Consider the following 27,691-nt stretch of genomic DNA (forward strand, 5'->3'; position numbering starts at 1 on the left):
TCCGAAAATTTTTAGCCAAATTGAATATAAAATCATAAGATTCAAAATTACAATTTCGATTTGTATACTTCGAATCGAGGCGACTAACGAAATATAGAAACAAATAGCATTCGCACAATAGCTATATGACGAACTGCTAATTCAAAATAGATTGAGCAAGAATAATGTTAAAATTAGATATTGCAAAAAATTAGATATTGCATTGGATAGCTATTTTGTATATAATTATCACCCATTTAATAATATGACAGCATCGTAATAAGTAATTTTATATGTTCGTTTTAAGTTTATATGTGATTATTTTTGTGAGTTCAGAAATGTTGAAAGTTTTGTGATATCGAAAAAAATATAATAATAATTTGATTTCGAAATAATATAAGAAAACGTTAAATTTTTAAGTAGAATTCTATAATTTTTGTTGTATATTTTTGTAAATTGAGACATACATACTATTAATTTTCAAAGTTTATTTGCCTCCAATATTACTCAATATATGCAGAATAGAAACGATTCTGTAATGAATATTGATTTAGGTTAGAATAGATAAATATAGTTCATATTAGATCTTTGAATATCACATTTATATTTCTACATGGAATCTTATATTTTTTATTATATTTTTTTGTAATTATTATTTAAAATACTATCACATATTTTTCATAAATTGTTGTTGAATTATTAATTTTCAAAGTTTAGTTGCCAGTATTAGTGTTGCAGTATATGCATTGCACACTTCAAATAGAAGCGATCCTGTAATGGATATTAGGTTAGATTAAAATTTAAAAGCGGCTTCCATTAGAAAGTTGCTAATATTTGCGATTTTGCAACTGAAAGTTTTACATGCGACATTCTATAAAAGAATCAAGATCACGGGATTACTTAATAAATTGACAATTGTCATATTACACAAAATATTATATTAGTCAATATAGGCAAAATTATATAATATTGAATATAATATAATATAATATATTTTTCATTGATATCTTGGAAAATAATAAATATCACAAGTTAAAATTTTGTTTGTCCATTCTTCTATCTTCTTATATTAAATTTTATGTCGATCGAAATTTAATAATCTTTTAATTATATATTTTAATATCTTTAATATTTTTTAATAGTTTTTTTTTAGTATTATTTATTTCTTTATTTATTATTATTTATTTTTTTATTTTATATTGTCTTTTTTCTTATTTTTATTTTAAATTAAGATTTAAAAATTCTTCTTATTTCAATCATAAGAAACGCTTAACAATTTATTTCTTTATTTATAATTTATTTACAATTTTTTTATTTATCTGAAGATTTTACATACTGCAATCTATAAATTTTAAGATTAACTGTTAAATATTTGATGACAATCACAGCGAAGATAATTGCATTAATCATGTTTCTAAATGTCGACAGAAATTTTATATATAATATTAAAAGTTTTTCTTTAATATCTTGAAAAGTAAATATCCAAAACTAAAATTTTCATCTTTTCCTATTACTCCTTCTAAAATTTCGTATTATATAAATTTCATATCATAATTTCGTATCATACCAGAACATTTTAAAATTTTATAAAATAACTTTGCTAAAGTAACTCTGCTAAAGTAACCGTCATTTTATAATTGTGATATGATCCATGTGAGCTTAAAGATACATCTCTGTTGAAAATGAAGATACGTCGATATCGATCGACGACCCATCCATCGTCCATCATTATCGGTGAACATACTCGAGAATATTCTACGATTGATATCTATTGTCTATATACTCTATTATAGATCGACGACACTGCTTTATACACTGATAACGATACCTCGTATCGAGCACCTGAATGTTAAATTTGAAATTATGTCAATTTTCAATGTAGAAATTCGCTTTATTCGATATAATACACGTTAAATTAATATAACTGTCTTATGAAAATATAACTAAGATATTTCGATCACTTGAATTACTTACCAATACTTGATGATTAATTGTATATCTATCGAATACTGAAATTCTTATTACATTCTAGGAACAAATGATTCATGTTTCAACTGCATTTGTATAATGTATGTACGTAACGAGAGTGATATGATGAAATATGGCATCGGTATGTCAGATCGACTTTATGTATGTAAGTAGTTACGATTGCGTCCGATTCGAAAGATTGATTTTATGTTGTGAACTTTTCTGCTTCTGACACAAGGATCTGACACATGTAATCAAGTCACTGATACATGAATATTTTTCAGATTATACGTTTGTTCATGTGTTTACTATAACAATATCTCAGAATCGTTTTCGTCCAATAAAATGAATAGTTCAATTATCATGTTTTTCTTCAGTTATGGAATCAGTGAATTTTTTTTTTTAATTTTTTTTAAAAGAGAAACATGAATTAAATTTTATCTTAAAAATATGGTTTTTATTATAAATAAAATCTTTATTTATGCGTAAAAACTATTGTGATAATCTTTTTTCAAGATATGAAAAATATATTCTGAAAATTACTCATTAAACAATATAATTTATTCGTCACATAAAATCTAAATAAACCACATTAAGTTTAATTAGAGATTAATAAAAGAAAAATTTTGTTACATTATACTTTATTATACTATATAGTATTATATCATAATATAGCAAAATTACGAATAATTAAATTATATTATGATGATTTGAAAATAAATGAAATAAAGATTTTGTTTTATTTTTTTTATTTTAATTAATTGATAATTTTTTTAATTACTTAACAACAAAATTCACAAAAATTAACGAATATAATGAAAAAATGAGCATAATAAACATAATTAAATTTTTACATATTTTAAAGCAAAAGAAAAAATTTTTTAAAGATATTAAAGAACATTCCATTTGCTAAACTAAATTCATTCATTACTTATTATTATTTGTATAACTTTAATTTAAGAAAATTAAGTAGCAATTTGATGGTGATTACTATGGTGATTACTTTTTCGGATAGATAATATTATAAGATTCGCGAAGAGAAATTAAAAAAATTTTAAAATAATTAAAAAAATAAAAAAAAGTGATAGTGTTTATATTCATTTAATTTAGAAAAGAGTTAAATTACATTTCTTGAGAGAAAACTAAAAATAAACTCTAAAAGTTAGTAGCTCCTGTCAATAGTATTTTCCGAACTGTTGCAAAAATAATATTATTAGAGTTTCTCAAATTCCAGTAATTACTTCTTTCTAGTAATTACAAATTAATTAAGAAAAATAAAGAATTCACAAGTTTCTCAATTTATACTTATGCAAAATATATTTATAATCTTTTTTATATAAGAAATCTTAAAATCATAATATTTCCCTCAATATTTTTACTTATTTAATTATTTTAAAATTCCCTAGCTTCTTAATCTTTAAAAAGTTCCTAGAATATATAAAAACAAGAAACTATTTAAATAAAAATAGATAATAGCACAATTTCAAAGAAAAATGTGGAAAAAATATAATGTATTTTTATATTAAATATTTTACAAAACGATCGATCAAGCAAATGATACCTCGTTTCCATGATTTTCCAATCCAAATTATTCGCCACACTTACCGCAAACTATGGCACGAAAGATCATATTATTCAATTCACTTCGATGATATATGTCACGGTATCGACACACTAACCAAGAATGGCCATTCGAAACAATACGTTTGTACGCGTTGCACCTGTGTTCCAAACCGCAAAAATTCACGTTACCCAGAACGACAGGGCAGATAATAGCCGCTACTATTGCATATCGTCACTTTCATCTTTCAAGCACATTGGCGAGGTAAAGTCCATCTATAATATAAGAGGATGTGGGAATGCGATATCGTCCTTCTTTCGTTTCCAAATATCACATAGAGAATATTACGGATGCAAGGGACGATACGGAAATGATTGCATAAAGGTCATCGCCCACATCAACGAATCGAGCACGAGCCGAGCTCGAAATAACTGCACAGTTAAAGCATCAGTCGATTTTATCATTTTTTGATTGAAAGTGATATTTTGTTAGTAAATTAAATATACAAAAAATTTATAAATAATAATATGTAAAATGAATAAACAACAATATAATGTAATAAAAATTCTTTTATTATAGACAGAAATTAATTAAATAATTATTTATAATTTATTATTCAATGATAATAATTAAAAATTAAAAACAATTTAAAATTGAGAATATATAAATCTAAATAATAATAGTATACAAAATTACCGAAAATAATAGATTAAATAATAAATTAAAAACATTATCTATAGATTAAATAAAACATTAAATAATTTTTAATGAAGAAGTTTATATTTGACTAGCATTGATTGATCAATTTTATAATTGTTTCCATTCTAATTCTTGCACAATATCAATTCGATATCATTTTCTTAAAGTTAAGAGAAAAATTATTTATTAGATATTTCTTCACGATTATTAATTTTTTCAATATCATATCTTATGAATATTGACTCGTTTTCTTTTTTTCCAAATACATATCAATTATATTCTCTCTGTGTCATTTCTTTTAATTCATTTAATAAATTTATATTCAAAATTATTTCCATTTGTAATTTCAAAAATTTTCTTCTATTATTCATTATTTATTTGGAAATTAATTTTATAATATTAAAGAATAATAATAATAATTGAAAGATCCTCAGTCTCATATTTTTTAAATATATTGATTTTTTCTTTTTGCTATATTTAAATTAATTTTTTATTTATTTATCTGTTTATTTATCTAAACGTTTATTTATCTGTTTCAGAAAAGAAGAAAAACATAGTAAAATCTTAACTAAACATTAAAACATTTTATTTCATTTAAGAAAATAATATTTATTTCTTAATTGAAATTTAATTATATTTAATTATAGAAAATAATTTATTTCATGAAATAATAAATAAATCATTTAATTTCAATTTCTTTATTTCGTACGAGATAGTTCATAAAATATTTGTATTTTTTAAAAAAATTGATTATTTTTCAAATAATAAAAAAAAATTAATTTTAAAATAATGCGATTTAAAAATTCAAAAATGCTCAAGTGTGCAATCATTATTAGCTTCCTCAATCCGTCGATATGGATGGTAATTCCGAACCTGCATCACGTGGATGGCAACATTTGCACGTGGCGATTTCAGAGAAGCTGATTACCTCGACTATTGAAATTACTTGTGCGTTAATTGCTTCATTCGGTTCCCACGTAATTAAATCGATTCGATTTGCACGTTTGCAACCGATCAGTTTGTTAAGTCTTTAATCGGAAGCGACAAAATGGATGCCGTTGAAATTAATGAAATTATTATATTTAATCGGGATACATTGAAATACGGTAATTTCTTTATAATTAAACTATTTGAATCATTGTAATTTGACTTTTCCCTGTCAAAGATTATATAGTAGGAGAGACAAAAGTAATGATTTGATTTTGAATCATGATTATATAAAAATTATTAGTATCATCTTCTTATCTCGATGATTGTTTAATATGTTATATTTATATGTCAAATGAATGGTATTTTAAAAAAGTTACTTAACGATTGTAGTTTATTAAAAAATTATTAACAAAAATAGTTTTATTTAAATTAGGTTTGTTAATTATCAAAAGATTGTTAACCTAATGTAGTCATAAAATCAGAATTAAATAAATTTTTATTTCATATCAACTAATTTATATTAATTTCATCATAAATCAAAATTTAAAAAAAATTTATTTAACTTATTAGTTGATTTAATGGTTTGCATTATATTTGGATTAATTTTTTTAATCTAACTGATCATCAATTATTTAGTAATAAATCTGAATAATACTAAAAGCTGTTTCAAAAAAACTTTTTTTGTTAATAACTTTTTGATGAATAACGATCATTAAATAAAATTTTTATAATTCTATGAATGGTAATTTTGATAATATAATATATAGATAATAATATATATATTAAAAAATCATCAAGATTAAAATATCTTTTTGTAAATAATTACCAAATTATTATAGGTACAACAAAATTTTTATATTACAATTCTCCATAGCTCTCCATATGATATTATTGAATAATTTTACTTAATGGTAAATTAATTGGTTAATCAAGATTTTATTGTAAATAAAAAATAATTAAATTTTTGTCTATTATTAACACATTCGAGATTAATGATGTAAATGTGTTGTAGCAATTTTTTATTTTATGGCAGTTTATATGTATGATCGAGTCATAAAATTTTCTAGGAATGTAAAAGATAAAAAAAAGTTTAAGTGCAAGTGTTGTCAATGCACAAATTTTGTTTTGAATTTTGTTTTTCAGCATTTCACAATTGTATATTTTTTGTATTTATTGAAAATATCAATATCCGCTATCGAAAAAATTCATTTTGATTTTTAATATGGTTTCGGATGTGTTAAAAATATTTTAAAAAAAAGAACAAAACGGTAGTTGAAAGTATAATTAATAATTTCAATATAATAATTTTAATTATTATAATGATTTTTTATTTGATTATTATAATTATTATAAATTTTTCCAGAATTTTTGTCAACAAAAATTTTTTTTCCAATTACCATCTTATATTTCATGTTCTTTTTTAGTATAAACAAAAAATTTTAATATTTTCTTTTGTATTTATTTTATATCAAAGATTATATTATTAAAAAAAGAATAATAAAATAATTCCAAATAATTTATAGTTTTTTGATACAATGATTTAAGATCTGTGCATAAATTAAAAATCTGTTTATTTTAAATCTGTTTTGAATAAAAAATTTATAAAACTATGTAGATTATGACTGTATGAATTAAACTACATTTCAAGAAAGAATTATGGAAATGTGTAAATTGATTGTAATGTGATTCATTAAAATATATTATTTTAGATATATTTGTATGTAACCATCTATTATAACGATTTATTATATTTATCATGCCTAAATTATTTAAAATCAAATTGAATATTAATTTGATTTGTTAATTTAACTTCATTAATTACAATAAATAATATTAAGTAATTTTGGCATATTAATTACCAAAATTGTGTATATTGATAATGAAAATGAATATACATTTTCAAAAATAAAAATGCATTAATATATATATTTTATTCATATATTTTAGCAAATAATTCACAAAAAATTTTTCTTTATATATAATAAAACAAATTTTTTATATTTAATATATATACGTTTATATTTAATATACATGTGTGAACTAAATTAATGAATTTAAATTATCCTTTCGCAATAATTAATTTAATATTATAATGATTTATAAATAAACTTTTAATTTTGAAACAATAACATAACAATTACAAGTTGTTATGTAATGATAATTTTGTCATATAGACAATATAATGAGGTCTGTAGCTTCTCTCAAAGAAAATTTCTTTTAAAAATAAAAAACAAAAAATTTAAAGATAATTAAAAAAGTGGCAGAACGTGTCAATTATAAAGTTGAGCAGGTACAGTAACTCACAAAAGTATTTGAATGCTTACTAATAATATTTTAAATAATAAAAGTATATATATATATATATATGTTTTACACTTGATTTTTTAAAATAATAATATTAGAATTACAATAAAAATATAAATGTATCAAAATTATGTATATGAAATTTGAAATAAATCAGACAATATTTATAAAATTTAGAGAGAAAATTTATCGAATATAAGAGAAAAGAATCAAAAATATTCATATGCATAATTTATTATTTTTATTTTTATTTGCTTTATTTTATATTAATATTTAGTTGGTCATCTTTTGACTCAAAATAGTATTTCTAATATAATTTTCCATATTGATTTCTATGTGATATTTATAATATTTCATATTTCAATAATTTTCTATTTTGATAATGCTTTATTATTTAATAGAGGTATTCTAAGAATTTATGGTTTCTTTCTCAATTTCACTCTTTTCACTAGAAAGATGAGAAAAATATTCTTATAAGTCTGCAAAGAAATATTTCTGTTTTTGCTTCACGATATGCATCTTAAACTTCTAAAATATATATATATTTTATATATATTATATATATATTTTATATACATGTGCTTCAAAAACTGGAGTTCTAGTTTCAAAAATTAATAGAAATAATTTTGCGATATTTAAATGAGCAAAAAGTGCATAAGTTAATCGGCTATTAATGTATTTTATTTCAAAACTACTTAAACTTAAGCATTTTCCGATAAAAATTAAAAATAAATTCTATAAATCAATCTCACATTAGCTATTCTCCGAATTGTCACGAAAATAAGAAAAATCTATTAGACTTTATTTTATCAATCATTTTTATCAATATTTTACATATATTAATGTGTTTTTGTTTGGTTATGTTATTTATATGTTATTATATGTTGTTATTTATATTAATTTCCTCCATCGATAATATGATTTTCACCAATATAATCTGTATAAGAGATCTTTCATTTTTGACTTAATTTTTTATTATTTTGAGTTTTAAAATATCTTTAAAAAATTCTGAGATTATAATAATATATTCTGAGATATATAATTATATTCTGAGATATTATAATAAATATATATAATATAATATATTATATATATTTATTATAGTCTCTAATTTACTATAAGTGACACTTTATCCAAATATTTAAATCTTTTTGCATTAAAAATAAAAATTTGGCATCAAAGACAATAAAAATTTCAACTGGAATTCAGCAATCCATTATATCGGCGAAGGATTAAAAAAAACTAAAATTTTTTAACAATCTATTAAGAATCTAATTTTATCAACAAAATACTTAAACTATAATAACCATAAATCATTATAGTCGGAAATTATTTTATTGTGAATAACCAAACAAAAACACGATCCATTAAAATAAATTTTGTTCAGAATAACAATACTACTTAGACTAGAAATTAGACTATCAATTAAGAAAATAATATGATATGTCACTTAAGAATGTAAAAGAAAATATTCACCATCTTTCTCGTGCTAATCAGTAAAACAGTACATCGATGTATAGCCAAGTGAGAAAACGGCGGCGCAACTGTAGGCATGTCTGCATGCTCACTCTTGTAAACATGGGCGACCATGCATAAGGGGAACTTTCACTGAACATTATTAGATACGCGGCGGAATGCGACTACCGTAAACCAACTGCAGTGGCGTAAGTTGCCCGTCAAGTACCCTTGAATGTTCTCTCTTACTGTTTTGACTACTATCAATTGTTATGCAACATGTTATGTTAAAAGAAATGCAAAATCAGATTAACATATACACAAAATATTTTCTACTTTTCTGGTTAATTGCAGAATTATAAATTTTTATAATTTAAAATAAAAAAGAAATGTTATATGTATAAGCAAATAATATATACGTATATCAATAGATTTGATTTTAATTTACAAAAATTGCTTAAAATATTTAAATTTTAAAATGCAAATTTCCTGTTTTCTGATGCAAAAAACTTATATTATATAGATATTCAAAATATTTTTATCTATAATATCTATATTATTCTTTCTTTGTATTAAAAAATTTATGTAAAACATAGTTACATATAATTTTTTGTTATTTTATTTATTTTCATTTGTGAAATGAAAACGTTTTTGCATTTTGGTTAGAAAGTAGTTAATATATCTTATATATTTTCAAAATCATAATATATATGTATATTAATTGTCTACTAAATATGAATGAATGACCTGAATTTTAAATATTATATTATAATATAATAATATTATATAATAATATAATATTATATTCATATATTTTTATGTTATGAATATATAAGATCATAATTTATGATACAATTAGTCTAGAGATGATTTTGTATATTCATATAAATATAAATCGAGAATAAAAAATAATATTCATATAAACATAACAAAAGAAATATATTTTGTTTAAATATTATATTTTGAAATATTGCAAAATAGTTTTTTTATTACATGATATTTCAATAATACTTTTTACATCATATTTTCATACATATTTTCATACAATATTTAATTCAAAGTTCAATTCATATAATATTCAAAACTCTTTGAAATATCTTACATAATGAAACAAGAAATTCGTTAAAATTTCCGTTTTAATCTCCGTTTGTTCAAATATTTATGTTTAATACAACAAGAAATTAAAATTATTAATAAGAAATATTCAAATCAATTTATTCTCAAATATTTATATCTAAAATTTCAATTTTATGCATCATAAAAAATTGAAATTAATAATTAATAAAAAAAAAATATTCGTGAGATTAGTTTATATTCAAACATTTATGTTTAAAAATCAAAGTCTTTGTGACGCAATTCAAGTTGTAAACACGTATGCACCTATCCAGTTTCGATTGAACTAGGGCATAACTTACACAAAAGAGGGAAAAAAGTATTACATAACAGAGGACCTTTTCCGATCTTCCGTTCAAAAAGCACGAAGCGATACATCCGTACTAGGATCGTCCAACAACGATTTCTTTCAGAATAAAGAAGTTCTGAGTTTATTCATACGAACGTAAATCGTCTTATGACGCGAACCAGATATGTCGCATGAAAGATCAGCGAGGAATTCCGCATACAGAACAGATGCGGATACACTCGATATTCCGAGGATCAACTGAATCCAAGGTTAGTCAAATATCGATTACATTTAAGCATGTTACTAAATATTTTTCGTAAACGCATCATTCAGTGTAATATATTCAATTATTCAATATAATTTTAGATTTTTCTTTCTTTCAAATTTATTTATTTATACAATGGTAAAAAAAAATGACTAAAAAATTAAAATCATTTATTTCGACATTTTTCATGATTTAGTAAAATGGTTTAAATGGCATTTAATAATAATTTTTATTATTTATTAAATTCTATTAATTATTATAGATATAACTTATATAGATTATTTATATAGATATTAATAATTAGTGTTTTCTTATTTTGCATTGATTATAGCGCATGTCTTTTGCATCATGCACGTTTTATCATATTTTTGAATAATTTTATATTTATTTAAATATCATAAATTTTTTTTTAAATCATCGGGAAAACTACCTAATTATGGAAGTATAATAAAAACAAAAAAAAACAAAGAAAAAAAGATATTATGTATATAAATTATTAATATATGAATACATTAATAAATGATAAAATTTGTAATTAAATTTCATTAAAAATCAAACTTTCAATTTTAATAAAAACAAGATATTGAAATTATAAGTGATTCTAATTTTTTATTATAATTATTAAATATATTATATTGTATCATAAATTGTAATTAGTTTATTAATCAAATATTAATTATAGTCAACTATATTACTAAATATTATAAAATTTAATATAATAATTTTAGATTTTCTTTTTTCAAATTTATTTATAATTGCATTAATCAAATATCGATTACATTTAAATACATTGTTAAATATTTTCTATGAACACTTCAAAATATAATATAATTTTCTTTTTTTTTATTTTTATTTATTTATTTGTTTTTATTTTACTAATTATTATATTTACTAATTATTTTACTAATTATAAGTAATTAAATTATAAAGTAAAGTTAAAATTGAATATATATGTAAATTGATGATAAACTTTTTATGATACAATACAATGTATATATTTATTATATATAATTTTTACATTTATTAAAAATTTAATAATTAATTTGCTTTATGTGTGTATATTAAAATTAATTAATAATCAATTGTTTTATCTTTAGTACTTTGAATTTTAGAAAATTTAAAGTGAAGTTTTTTTTTAAGAGAATGTTATTAATGTTTTATATAATAATGTTTTATAAATTAGTTCAAAAGAAAATATTAAAATTATGACTTTAAATTTCATTTTGAAGATAAAAACGTTAAAAATAAAAATGTTTCATTAATTCTTATTTATTATATTCTTTCAAAAAATTTTTTAAATAATTGAATTAATTTAATATTTAAATATATTTATATATTCTAGTGTTTTATTTAACTTTTTTAATATATAATCATATAAATAATCATACTAGCAATTTTTAATCTTTTTATCTCATAGAAATTTTATTCTTTGTGGTTAATATTTTTTTAATGTAAATTTTAAATCGATTACTGTTAAAAATTTTATAATTTCGTTAAAATAAATTGAAATTTCTCTCAATTAATTGATTTGATCAAACAAGATGACTTATGCCATATGATTTTCCCTTTTAAAATGTTTTATTAAAACATTTTTTTGATAATTTGAACCCCTTTTATTCTAACTATTAAAATGAAACATCTCGTATATAATAATTTTAAATTGAACATCATATAGAATTATTATTGATTCCACATATATGAAATTAAACAAATTAAATTATACAACAAAATTTATTCGTTTGAAATTAAATCTATTCGCGTAAACAATATCAATTGTGTATTTTGATACTAATTTTTTAACAAGAACTTTGCAACAAGCAAGTATTCTCATAGTTCAACGAAATTGCCTAGGGAGTGAGTTTTGCGCTCTCATGCAACTTCCTAATGCTTTTTGACGATACTAGGAGAATAGTCAAAGGTTCTTACGGTATAAAATCAGTACTGAATGCGCATACGATTAAGTAGACTATCTTTGTAGCAGAAATACATCATACAGGAGATTAAATGTGGAATACGATGTAACAGACGATACGGTACCATCGAAGCAAACCAACACGCAACAACCACTTCCTGGAACTATTATAGTGCATGTCTTCCTTCATAATTCCATCGTGATTCCATAGTACAAATTTATAAGCTATCGTGAATGCAAAGGTACTATACACAATTGTGCGAAGAAAAAAATGTATCTAACATGTTGCCTTTCATTATATATATATAGATATCAAGTACAGATACAGGAGTTAATTCATAAAATGAGGCAAAAAGAAGAAAAAAATAAATGTTTTTTTTTTTGTAAAATTAACTTGTAATCTGTGTCGTTTCACTTTTGTTATACAAAAAATTTCTTAGAGAATTTTCTAAAAAAATTGAATATTACTAAACTAAATTTGTCTTAAATAAAAATACTTTATTCAAAAACATTAATTTTAATGATTTATGATATTACCATATGTACATAGCTATATTCGAATTAATTTTTATTTTCAGAATTTTCAGAAAGTTATGTGAATCTTTTTAAATCTTCAAAATTTGTACAAAAAATGTATAAATTTCCATTCACAATATAAGTTTACGGATTAAATCGCTTATAATTTGAAATAAGCAATATTTTTACGTTTGTTTAAAATTGATCTTTCAAAATTATCCTATTAATTCTTATGTTGTAGTTCTTATATTTCTATTATATTTTTATGTATACAATATAGTATTTTATGCAATATTTTTATTCATTTTAATATTTAAAATTAATTTTCTAAAATTATCCAATATATCATGATTTTTAACATATAATATAAATTATAATAGAAAAGTTAAAATTATTAATATTTTTCTTAACATGATAATAATTAGAAATTTATTGATTTATTGTAAACAAAAAATATAATTTTTTTATTTATATATACAAATCTATCATCATTTGATCTTTAAATTAAATAAACAATAAATTTAAAATAGATAAACAAAAATAATATATTAACTCAAATATAATTATTTATTTAATATCTGAGTAAATATATTGTCTATATATTAAGAATAAGGAATATTTAATGAGATGACAAGATATGCAAATTAACTTTTAAACTTATACTATCATAAATTATTTATGATTATACTATCATCTTTTATAATTGACTTTTGACGTGGAGGAAAGGGAAGTCTCTGAATCCTTCATTTCTCGTTTAATCTTTATATATCTTGATATCAGGATTACTATCGAACAAATTGCAATGTTATTAAGATTAAATAACTATTGATATATTTAAATCTCAAAAATCATTATATATAACCTTGTTTCAAGCAAAAAAAAATTATTTATAATCAAATAAATTTCAGAAAATATATTTTTTCAAATGATCTGTTAATAAAAATATAAGTAGTAATAAAAATTATTATAATAAAAATTCTATTTTCATATAAATACATATTTCTACAAATCTCAACAAACACTTCAAAAATAAACGTTAATTTCTTATAAAATATAAAATATATTATATCAATATGTTAGAAATAAAGAAATAATAATTTGAGATATAACTATAATTATAATATTATCGTATAATATCGCACAATATATGTATTTTAATTAGAATATGTTAATTAAAATAATTATATTGTAATTCCCTATATGAATCCATATTGTATACATATTAAATTATTATATTATTTACATTATATTCAATATTTCGTTTCATTTTCTATAAAATATTAATTAAAATGCAAAGCTTGCCTTCTTTTTAATTAAAACTTAAAATAATACTAAATTAAGTTTCAATATTTTCAATATAAATTATATAAATATTATTAATAACATTATTAATAATAAATATAAATTGTCTATCAAAAATTGTATTTTTCTTCATATGAAAAAAAAAAAAGAAAAAATAGAAGAAAAAAAGAAAAAATGCAAAATCTTAAATTTCAATGGAATATCAGCAAATTATTTGATTTCACGCGATTATATTCATAGTCAATGTATTCACAGTTTAATAATATGATAGATATATTAGATCAAATAACAGTAAATATTTAAAAATGTTATCCTGTATTTTTAGCGGTTTGTGAAATCAATCTTACCTTTCTATTGGTAAAGAAATCATGTTGCAAGTTATAAATTAAATTTCAACACAGACAAAAATTAAATTACGATATTATCTAATGCTAAGATATAAAAGATCAAATTACGATTAAATTATCTTAAAGATTTCTCTAAAAAATTATATAATCTGTTATAAAAGAATATTTGATCTATTAATAATGAAAATAATTAGAAAAGAAAAAAGAAAATATGAAATATGAAATATTAAGATTTTTATTTTTACAATAATTAAGTTTTAAATAAAATAAATAATACAACAATCTTTTATAATAATTATGTAACTAATAAATTTTTTTTGTTGAATATGAATATTTTTTTTTCGTCTATAACAACAAATTTTTGAGTGTGTATTTAAATGGTATTTATTCTATTTTGTGATTTCGAATTATAATTGTATAATAATATTGAAATATAATTATAGTTTCAAGATATTAGTAATAATATAATTAATAATATAATAATTAATAATAATATGTAATAATATGTAGTTAAAATAATAATAAACAAAAAAATAAACAATAATAATATGTAGTTAAAATTTATTAATACATAATAAAATAGATTTCAATTATTCATTTAAATCATTATTTCAATTTCATTGTAAATAAATGTATTATTTTCTTCAAAATATAAAATAATTTGTCCAAATATATTCTACTATATTGAATTTCAACTTGTTCAATTTCATCTTAATATAAAAATTCAAATTTTCTTCAAATTTTAAGTATTTACATTTATGCAACAGATTACATAAAATTCCCTAAATTTATTTTCCTAACTTTCTTTTAATAACCATCCTGACACTTCCTATATCCATAAACAAAAAGCTCCTATCTCCCCTAATTTACCATTAGGTATTCTATCCAATATTTTTTTAATTTCACAAGTTTGTCTCTTGATTTCATCGCCGTAATAAAATGGCGGCAATTAATGCATACTTACATCAACACGTTTGTTGCACAAAACTCGCGGAAATCTCGTATCTCGATAAGATTCCATGGAATGGGTAAACGCTACAGAATTTCTTTCTCGGCTCCCCCCATAACTCTCTCGAGCGCGAGGTGTTTCCTCGTAGATAGGTGAAGATCGGGTTAACCGGGGTGGAACGAAGGACAAGGAAAGGAGGGATGGTTTCGTCGAGAGAGCCAAGTTGGAAGAGGAGAGGAAAACATAAGGAGAGCGACTTAAAAGGAGCGGTCGACGTCGTCGAGAAACATTAGGATAAAAGGTCGTTACAGGGTTGCTGTTGTTACTTCCATTTTCCTTTTCACTCTTGCGTTTCTTTCCTTGCGCTGTTTCCGCTCAAGTCGACGAAGCACTCGCTAAATGGCTAATTAGTAATTACACCTGAAGCTATTTTTCTCTTATGCCCATACCAAGTTACGGTTTATCCGTTTCTTTTCGTCTTTACGGATCACGTCGCAACGAGCTACAAATGATTTTTATTCTGCCATTGCTTTAACAATAAATGATCTAGTGGTAAATATATCGATTGCATGTGGCGAAGGAAATTTTTGAATAATGTGAATGGATAATTGAATGAGTGTATGAAAGAAAGGTGTAAATTTTTACGGAATAAGAAAAGTTTTTACATGGAATAAGAATCGCTATGGTATAGATGACGTTTTAGCAAAGTTTTCAGTGGTTGGCAACTGAAAGGCGTTAAAAGACAAGAAGTGCACAAGAAGAAAAAGAGAATGAACAATAACGACAGAGTGAAAGAAGAGAAGATATTATCAAAACTTAGTCTAATTAGGAAAAAATTATTTTTATAATTTTGAAAAATTAATATATAACATTGTTAAAAATAGTGATTTTTATATTATGAATTTTATATTTGCAATTTAATTAATTAATTTGCAATACAATGAAATTAATTTTTCATTTTTAAAACATTATTTATTTTTAGATAGTAGAAATATGTATTGTATATATATGTATTGTATTGAAATATGTTAGTGAATAATGAATAATTTTATGAAATATTATATACTATATTTTTTTTTCTAAATTCAATTAATACCACAAATTTTTAAAATTTCTTTTTATATAAATATTTAAGAGTTAAAGAGATTAAATTATAATAATTTACAGATATTTAAACAATTTACATATATTTATATATTTAATTATTGAAAAATTCTTTTGTTTTTTAATAAAAATTTAAATACAAATATATATATATATAATATAAAATATACGTATATACGTATAAAATATATATAAAAAATATATATATATAATGTTTGAAGAATAAAAAGAAGGAAATAGAAAACTTAAGAAATGATTTTAGAAATTATTTAATAAACGTAAAAATTACTATGTAAAAATATCACAAATAGAATGTTTAAATATTAAATATTAAGATATAAGAAGTTTCATTATATTAGTTTGACACGTATCATGATATATAGATGACAATAATATATTTTAATTTTTTTTTTAAAATTATCAATTGTGTTATCAAATGTGATTATCAAATGTGTTTCTGCATAAGAGTAATAATCTTTAAATCGTTCCTGTCCACTATTAACATGTTACTAAAATAGATTTCATTCTCAATTTCTAAATGAAAATGTTTTAATTAATTTTGCATAATTTAAATTAAGATTCTTTGTTGTGTACAAGAATTGTCAAATGGATGAAAATTTGTAAATCAGATAAACTTAAAAAAAAAAACAGCAAAATTATATAAATTATAAATAATAAAAAAATAAATATTAAGTCATTTATGAACATGAACAAAAAAAATAAAAATTTAATGAAATTCCTATATTTGAGACCAAAATTGTATTATCAAAAAATTGTATTATTAAAAAATGTAGCAATAAATAATTGTTCAATTGTAAAATTTCTTGTTGAATTAGAATATAATAATGATAAATTAATTTAAATGCTACATTTATTTACTAATAAATTTTTGCAAGTATCTAAATAAAATTTTTAATTTAATTAAATAATACTGATTGTTTTAACGTTAAAAATAAATAATTGTATTATAATAATATAAATAATTAGATGTTTTAAATTATATTACAAAATAAGCTTTGTGTTTTTGATTATCGATAGTCTTATCTGAATTTTGAAATCTGAATGCAAATATCTTATATTTCTTTCAATATTTTGAAACAAAAGAAGACTTACGATGAAAATTACAGTTTCATAAATCTTATTTTTTCTTTCTTCAATTTCTCTTTTACACGTTCATTTTCCTCGTCGTTCACTGATGGTAATTAAAATAATCACATTTGGGAAATTAATTAATCCGCTTGAATCCTCGTCAACCGACAAAGAATCTTTCTCACGGCATGAAAAAAAAAAGAAGGAACATCGTCCAGATGCGATTCAAGATGTTCCAAGTCACCGTAGCGCCGGAAGCGACTGCTGACTCAAAGATTCTTCCGTCTTCGTGGACCAGCTCAGCTAATCCACGAAGATCCGAGTTTTTCTCGTCTTGTCGACGATTCCATTGAAGAAACTGCCGTGGACTTCGCGACAAGTAAGGATGAGTTTGTTAAACGACTTCGAAAGACAATGCTTTCGAATCATTCGTTTCGTTCCGATCGATTCTCGTGGGTCGTGTACGACGCGGAAAAACTCTTAGCTCGAGGATTGTCAGTTCGGTTTCCGCTTTCAACTCAAGAATTTCCTTCCTCGAATCTTTCCCAAGATAAGTTCCATTGATTGATAATCTTGAAAAGATCCAATATCCTCGAGAACTCTATGATTCTTTTCCATTTCTAGACTTGCTTTTCTATTTTCGAATCTCTTATTTTTCCGCGTTTTTGGATTATCGATACGTTTGAAAGGTGGATTATTGGGCAACATGTGCAAATAAAAATCTTTATTAACGATCAAATAAATTTATATCAATATTAATATTTATTAATATTAATATGTTTTCAAAAATCAAGTGATCAAAAGGATTACGGAAGAAAAATGTTATTTACAAAATTAAAAGCAGTGATGACTAAGGACATTTTTTTAAAGATTTCAAGAAAATAAGTAATTGTTGAATTATAATATATCTCGAAATTATTATAATTATATTATTATAATATAATATATAATAATATTATTATAATATAATATTATAATATTAATATAATATTATATTATAATGTTATTATAATATAATTTAGATTAATTTTGACAGTATATTTATTTAATAATGATTTTTTGTTACGGCAAATAAATAAATTTTTAGCTTATAAGTTATTAGGTTTTTAAGTTAATTTAAGTAATTTAAGTTATTAGGGGATACTAAAATAATGTAATTATTTAATATCTTCGTAACAAAAATATTTGTGTATCTATAATTTATTTATAATTTAATTATTAATTATTATTTTGATTTTACATGAGAATTTCCTATTTCTCTTTTCTACAGAGCATATTTTATAGAAAAGTTAAATGAATAGTTTAATAAAATGAAATTATCAGTATTTATTTTATCAAAACTAATCATTAGCTATTAAAACTAAAATTGATTTTAATTTTAATAAAACTTCGAAAGAATATAGAATATAATGTTATGTATTAATGGAATATTATTTGGGAAAAATGAAATTAATTCTTAAGATTGTCTATTCTTTTCATTTTTTTAAAAATATAATTTAATTAATAATGGAAAATAAAATGGAAGATATTCTAAACAAAATTGTATTCAATCCATGAAAAAAAAAACAGAAATTTTAATTAAATTTTAATTTTCCGAAAAAATTGTTATAATTATTATAATTAATTGATTCATTAGATATACAGAAATTTTAAAATTATAATTTTTGATTCAGATCAATTTTCTTATAAAAAATAAACAACGATTTTATTAATTGATCATTGCAGTAATTGAACATTTTTCAAGTTCTTCCCATTAATATGTTAAAATCTACCAATATAATTTTCATTCCTGAACACATTCTAAAGATACCTCAGTTAATATTTCGCAACATGCGTTTAGAATCCTTATCGTATATGCTGCACAGGTATTGCAAAAATGGAAATAGATCTGGTAAAATAATCTAAAGTAAAGCAAAAGATGTCATAGAAACGACAACTGATAAGGGAAATGAGAGAACAGATTCTAGGACAAGATTAACCAATAATGTTCGAATTAACAAGAAAAATGTATAGAAATGTATAAATTGAAAAAGAAGAAGAGCAGGAAAGACTCGAAATAGTTACAATGTTGAAACCAAGATATCTCCAAGGATATCATTAAGAAGTGGTAAGATAAGTATGTACTTAGTGCGTAGTAAGATTTTAAATGCATTGGAATGTAAAATTTAGTATAAATTAATTTAAATAGTGTATTATTGATAATTTTATGCAACAGCAATAATTTTTATTTTTACATAACAATAATGTATTACATTAATATTTATATTTCATTCTTATATTTCAATTATATTATTATAATATTATTATATTATTAATAATTACTTATTTTTTTTAACAATTTAATGTGTAATTTTATTTTAGAAAATTAATATAATAATTGTATAATATATAAAAATAATATTTTAATTCTCTTTCTATTAAATAAGTCATTCATAAAAGAAATACTGAAAATCAATATAAAATACAAATACAAACAGAAGATATATTATGCAGAAAGATTAAATTAATGAAAAAAAATTGCACATTTAAAATAATATTCAGCATTCTCATTAAAGTAATAGAAGTGTTGAATCATATTTTTCTACTCGAATTGAGTTAATAAAACAGTTAATAAAACAGTTAATAAAACATAGATAATTCATATCAGAAAGTATTTTGATTAAAATATTAAAGTATTACATCAGTTTTTGAAAATCAACAATTTCAAAAAGATCATTGACAAATTTATTTTATAAAGATAAAATTCTATAAGAAAATATTCTATTCTTATTTCAGAAAATAATGTTAAATAAATTAAATAATTATTGTTCAAATAAATAAATTAAACATTTATTGCTCAAATTATAATATACATATATTTAGAAAAGATATATAAGTAAAATTATTTCTCAGAAAAACATTTGCTATACTTTTAAAATAAATGTGAATGAACATATTATAAATAAGTTTCTTAAATTTGATCGAGCATCGATCTAAAGATAAAAGATAAAGTTATTAATATGCGAAAATTTTCAATAAGCGTTCCAAATAAATATAAAAAATCATTTATTAATATATTATATTAATTTTACTATATTTATATAAATTTAAATAATTTATAATTTTTTTATAATTTATAATTATAATTTATATAATTTAAAAACTGCATACATTTTATTATTATACTATTTTTCTATTCATAAAATATTATAAATATATTATTTTTCCACTAAACTTATTATACTTATTATATCTATATATATTTTTTATCACATTTAATGAAACAATAATAAAATATGAATTTATATAATATTTATATCAAAAAGTATCAAAAAGTGTGGGAACATTGCTTAACTGGAAATTTCTGAAGTAATTTCGAACAATATTTTCTTTTGCAAAAACTTTCGTTTCGATTTTGTTAACAAAAAGCAATCATAGAGCACGTAGACGTAGTCAAGTCACAATAATAACGAATCAAAGAAAGTGTGTGAATATCTATTACTACATAGTATCTATACTATTACTATCTATTATATTATTATCTTCTATTGAAATAAAAGGTGAGAGAATTTATATGAAAAATTATTTTCTTTTCAATCTTTGTTTGATAAATTTTTTTTTTCGTTCGCTTCGAGATAAATTAATAAAAATTCTCCTCGTGTATTTTTATCACATGCAAGCAATTCAAGTAATACCTTGGATATCACGAATATAGAAGATCATGAATAATTTATTCCATCGAAAAAACACATATATGCATCCAATGAAAAAGAACTTAATAACTCAGACGACCCAATCAATCTTAGTATCACTTTTTGACAAATATTACTGGCCCGATTTTGTCTTATGTTCATTGAAATATTAATTAACAGAGAATGTATGTAGCTCTTAAATTACAGTATCCATTTTTAGCACGTAACTTAGTATCATAGAAATTTGACGAGAAAATTTCCAACATTAAAAACAAAATTAAATTACAATTGAATATAAGTTAATTATTTACTTTTTATTTAATATATGGATTACATTAAAACAACGATTTTGATAAGCTTAAAAATCTTTAATGTTTTATTGAGTACTTGATATTTTATTGAATGTTATTTTATTGAACACTAAATATTTTATTTGATAAATAATTTTTTGTTTGTAATTTGAAAAATCTATTAATTATTAATATTAATAATTATTAATAAAAAAGATGATCAGTTATTTATCAGTTGAATCATTAATATTATTTTATTATAAGTAGTAAAATATATCTTCATTCCATTGAGAAAAATTCAAATTTCTATCTTTTGATATAAGGGTTATTAAGAATTAAACAATAATGTATAATATATACAGAATGTTAATATATCCGTGAATCGATTCTAGATATCAAAAACATACAAAATTTTTATTCAGAAATGTTAGTTGAAACCTATTTATTAAGTTATAAGCAATTTAAATTACGTTAGATGAAACAAGATAAAAATAGAGCGAGATAACAGTATAATCAAAGAGAAGATAGAGTTATCATTAATATATAAATAAGCTTCAATTTAAAATATTTTCAAAATTCATTGTAAATCTATCAAATTATAAAATTGATTTTTTATAATAAATAATTGTTTTAAATATCCATCTTCTTACGTGAATTTCAACAAAAATAGTAATAAAAATAATAGAAATGCTAAAATTTATAAACGACATGATATTTATTATGTTGTGAGGACGAAAAATATTTTTTAAAAATTATCATTTCAAAGAAAATAAATGTATTTGATACAATATTGAAACTTGGAAATGAAAAATTAAAAGTGAACAATAAGTGAAACAATCAATTTCTATAAATATAATTATAAACACATTTTATTCATTTCAAAATTCATTCTCGATATCTCATTTTCAATATCTCATATAGAAATCCGATCGCGATAAATATTCCAATAAATGATTTCCTTGGAACAATAACATTTCTAATGGCACTTTATTTGAAAGATTATCGTGAAAATTAAGGAAACAAAATTATAAATGCGATCGGTATTATTCGTAGCACGGAACACAGGTTGAATAATTAAGCCGGTAAAAAAGGAAATCATTATTATCGGTAGGACAAGCAATTAACCATTTCCCACTGTACGAATGAATGGAAGAATGGCGGACATGGTTATCCATGAATTACTAAAACAGTAACGGAAAATGGACTACGGTACTTTTCACGATGAGCGGCGAATTAATGGAGTTCGAGACTAGGAAGTCTTGTTTACGAGCGACACAGTTCATCGGAGCATAAATACGAGGAAAGGAAAAGAGAAGATCGTACATAAAATGGACAGAAATCAAATGAAAAGTAAAGTGAAAAAAGAGAAAAAGAGATGGGGATAGAATCGAAACGATCGTTATAAATGCATTACTATTGTCCAGAGATTACTTCGCTGAATCATTATTACCATAGTTATATTGGAATTCAAAAACACTCAGTTACTAGATCTTTCACTATGAGAAGTTTTTACGCATAAACATAGAATAGAAGATTTTTGAATGTTAAAATATTTAAAATAGAGAGAGAATAAAGGAGAAAATTCATATTTTAAATAATAATTTAAATAAGAAAGTAGAAATAATTATTTTTATTATTTCGATAAAATATATTTTTTTTTCTTTTAAGTATTACTTATATGAAGAAATTAAAATTTATATTTTAATATCAAGTCATTGAAATAAGTATTTCATTTCAAATTATTCAAATATTTCAAATTATTAAAAATAATAATATAAATAACAATATTCTGAATAAACAGTTTTAATTATAATATAAATATTATTGTAAATTTATTTTAAAACTGGCGTCGATCTGAGCCTAAACGATTACCCTTAATTATTTTACGAGATAACGGATTCATTCTGGAAAAGCAAAAAATTTGAACAATTTTCATTTGATAAAAATAGAATATAATTAATCTTGATGTTTATTTACAAATTATAATTGTAATTTATAAATAATTATATTATATATCATGTATTATTTAGATGATAGAAATGAAAATGAAAATTGAAAATTAAATTGCAAATGAAAATTAATAGAATAGAGAGAAGCAATAAAAAAGAATGTAAAGTTTCTATAGAAAAGAAACAATTTGCGTACGTTCCAAAGAGCTCTATAAACGAGCTTAGTTGTCTTTTAAATAGGGAGAAGTACGATGCAATTTCAATGCAAACTTGAAAGAAAAGAATGGGAAAGGTAAGGATGAGAGAGGTGCTCTTAATGCGGAAAGTTTAATGATATTAATGAAAGTGGTATAGTAGGCTGGGCTGTGTTTTCAGCAAGGCAACTTTAATAATTTCTGGTTCATTTACATTCTTTCAAGAGGGAGAGAGTCAACAGATTCCGTTTAAAACTGGCGTCGATCTGAGCCTAGACGATGCTATTCTTAATTATTTTACGAGATAACGGATCCATTCTGGAAAAGCAAAAAATTTGAACAATTTTCATTTGATAAAAGATAAGTATTGTTTCATAACCGAGTACAAAGTGTCCCAAGCTATTGGAAACCGTACAAAGAAAGTCTTAATTTCACTTTTTATTAGATTGATCGCATGTGAAATGTCGATAGATGTTTGAACTTGATGAATTAATGATTATCGTTAAATTTGGTTTTAATGTATTAATATTTATTATATCATATATATTAAATGCTAAATAATATATCATTTATGCTTTATATTAAATTATTTATGATGAAATTATTAAAATAAATAAATTTTTTTTATTGTAATTTAGTTATAGAAGTTAATATTCTATTAATGCCATATAAGTAAATATTATGTATATTTATATTGTGCATTAAAGAATAAGTTTTTATATAATCATACATTATATATATTGAAAACATCAATATGTGATTAAATATATAATAAAAATTTTCAATATATAAAAACAATTAATTGTAATATAATTGTAATATAATTGTAATATAATTAATATTTGATTTCTTTATATTTGAATTTATTATATTAAACTTATAAAAAGTACAATAAAAATTGCTTTAAAAAATTATATTTATTTTTATCATTATAGCCATCTATTACTCCAACTAATAAGATAATTAGTTATTTTTAATCTACTATTTATTTTGAAAGAAACTATAAAAATTGCATTCGAAAAAATTCGAATTTTTGAATTTAATTTTTATAGGTTTTGTACAATAAAACTATTTGACATATATTAACACATAGCTATATTGAAATTATTTCAATTAAATATATATGCATAATTTTATTTAAAAAAACAATATTTTATATTTAATATAGGTAAATATTTGAAAACACGAATATATTTATTATAAAAATAAACTATAATAAATAATGATAAACAAACAACAACAATAAACAATGATAATATTCAGATTTGCAATACTTGTATTTTATTTAATATTATTTAATATTTTATTTAATATTAAATATTAAATCTAAGAATAATGAAATTTAAATTATTTTTTAAATATCATAAAATCTGAGAAATTTTGACAAAATTAATCTTCAAATAAAATTCAAATAAAAATTCTATTTTCAATACTTACTTTTTCATATAAAATTATCCTTCTTAAATGTATTAATACTTATGGAATATAGTTCATATAACAAAATATAATAAGATATTTATATAACGATTGTAAAATATTAATCTTTGAATAAATTGAAAAAAAATAAACGATTGAATTTCAAATATAATAAGATTAAAACCATTAACGTTCATCACAAACTGATAAAAATAATTATACATATATAATAAATCAAGCGAAAATATATAGATCGTAATATATTCGTGAGATAGTTTCAGAAGTTCAATTTTAGAATTCAAAACAAATAGTGAAGTTTTTATACAAAAATATTGAAGTTTATTTATTAAATTATAAGCAATTTAATTTAAGTTTGTACAAAGAGAGTGAAATCTTTGTTTTTCTTATCACACTACATATTGGTTCATTCAATCTCTATCTTGTTTGTTTTAACAAAAATTGCTTATAATTTAATAAATCAAATTAATCGAAAATTAATTTTTATATATCAACTGTTGTATTTATTTTTATATCTAAAATCGATTTTTCAAAAATGTTTCACAAATATATATTACTTACGTATAATAATTATAATTACTATACGTATAATAATTCCATGAAATAAATAAATTAAAGATTGAATTTTAAATATGATGAGATTAATTGTACATAGTTATAAAGTAAACCAAGCTAAAGATTTTATTCTATTATTATTCTATTCTATTTTATTTATTCTCTTTTCTATACAATTATAAATTTTTGGTACGAATTCGTATACTAAAACTGTCGAGATGGTAATAAATTTAAATTAGCTTCAATTTTTAGCAACAATTATTGGAACTTACAGAATGTTTGATGACGAGAAAAATATTTTGAATAAAATTCAATTATAATCGTTAAAGCAGTCAGTTTACCTGAAACAAAAATAAAATAATAATTAGTTTTCGTCGATAGCTATAATGTTTTTATCAATTATCAAATGAAATTATCATTTTATTTTATCTGAATGTTATTTCGTGAAAATTTAAAATAAATTTTCAAAGAACTTATTTCTATTCTATTTATATTTTTTGATATTGAAATATGAGCTAATTAAAAAACAAAAAAATCAAAAATTTGATAATATATACATGCAAAAATTTCATGATAATAAAAGTTTTATTATTATACATATAATAACAAGAAAACATTATCGAAAATAAAAATGATTGTATTATAAATAAATTATTTCTGTAACATAACGTAATTCACTTACTCATAATAAAACTCATCAAAAATATATGCACGAAAAAATTGCACGTACATAAGCTTGAAAACAATATGATCAGTTATCACGATATACACGAAAGAAATTATAGACAATTCATTCTTTCCAAGAAGAGAATTCTATACTTGATAATTCATGTATTACAGAAATACATGCGTATTACTTTCTGTGTTTAATGCACAGGAAATAGAAAAGCACAGTCATGAATATAACTCTAATACTTTTTATTATACTATTATTATTACTCTCCATCATTTCAATTCGAAAGAGGATACATTTTAAGGAAAAATAAACAATATTTCCAGGTGTACGGAAGAACGATTGGCTGGAGAGAGATAATACCAGAAAACTGCACACCAATTTACAGAAGAGATACAGAAGAGTTTGTTGAAATTATCGACAAAAGTTGTCGGTGAATAAACTTTATTTCAAACGTAATAGAATATAATAAATTATATTAAAATTGATTTTCTACCATTTGAGATTAAATGAAATAGTATACATATAAGAATAACTATTATTATAAGGCAATTTATATATTTTATTTACTAAAATATTTAATACAACCTTATTAAAATATAAATTATGAGATTTTATATGGAATATTCTTTATTATATTATTTTTATACAAATATATGACGACATATGTTTATCTTTAAAATAAAAAATAACGAATAAGCAATCATGCGGATTATTTAATAAGTTTATATTCAACACAAATCACGAAATGAATATGTAATACGAGCGAGTTCCAATTATAGCACCGTCGTTTAAAATTCGAGCGCAGTAAGTTTGTAATAAATATTATTCTCTAATTTCGTCTATTCAGAAACTCATAGCAGATCGTATTTTGTAAGAATAAGAATTTATTTTATATTATATCTTATTAAGAATAAGAATTTATTTTATTGAATTTCACGTTTGTTTCATAACAATGAAGTTCTTCACATCATTAATTTAAACTTTTACAATTTTCTTAATTTTTAGTGTCAAAATCATTTATTATTTCTCAAATTTAAAGTATTAAATTATTAAATTAAAATATTAAATTATATAATATATATTATATAATATAATATAATAATATAATTATATAAATATATAATTAAAGTATTAAATTAT

General features: G+C 21.2%; 1 protein-coding gene across 2 annotated transcripts in view; it reads right to left on the reverse strand.

Annotated features, from left to right (window-relative positions):
* Positions 1 to 27,691, reverse strand: part of LOC102681557 (CCR4-NOT transcription complex subunit 6-like) — a 378,685-nt gene that overhangs the window by 61,202 nt on the left and 289,792 nt on the right. Inside the window, exon 4 of one of the 2 annotated variants that reach the window (XM_006615767.2) lies at positions 26,092 to 26,216. The exons of the other annotated variant lie outside the window; for it this stretch is intronic. Coding sequence (XP_006615830.1) covers positions 26,134 to 26,216 — 83 coding nt within the window. The 3' untranslated portion in view covers positions 26,092 to 26,133. Of the gene's footprint in view, positions 1 to 26,091; positions 26,217 to 27,691 lie in introns of those variants that run through there. 2 annotated transcript variants of the gene reach the window in all.

The sequence above is a fragment of the Apis dorsata genome, unplaced genomic scaffold (assembly GCF_000469605.1).
Source record: "Apis dorsata unplaced genomic scaffold, Apis dorsata 1.3 scaffold_235, whole genome shotgun sequence".
NCBI lineage: Eukaryota > Metazoa > Arthropoda > Insecta > Hymenoptera > Apidae > Apis > Apis dorsata.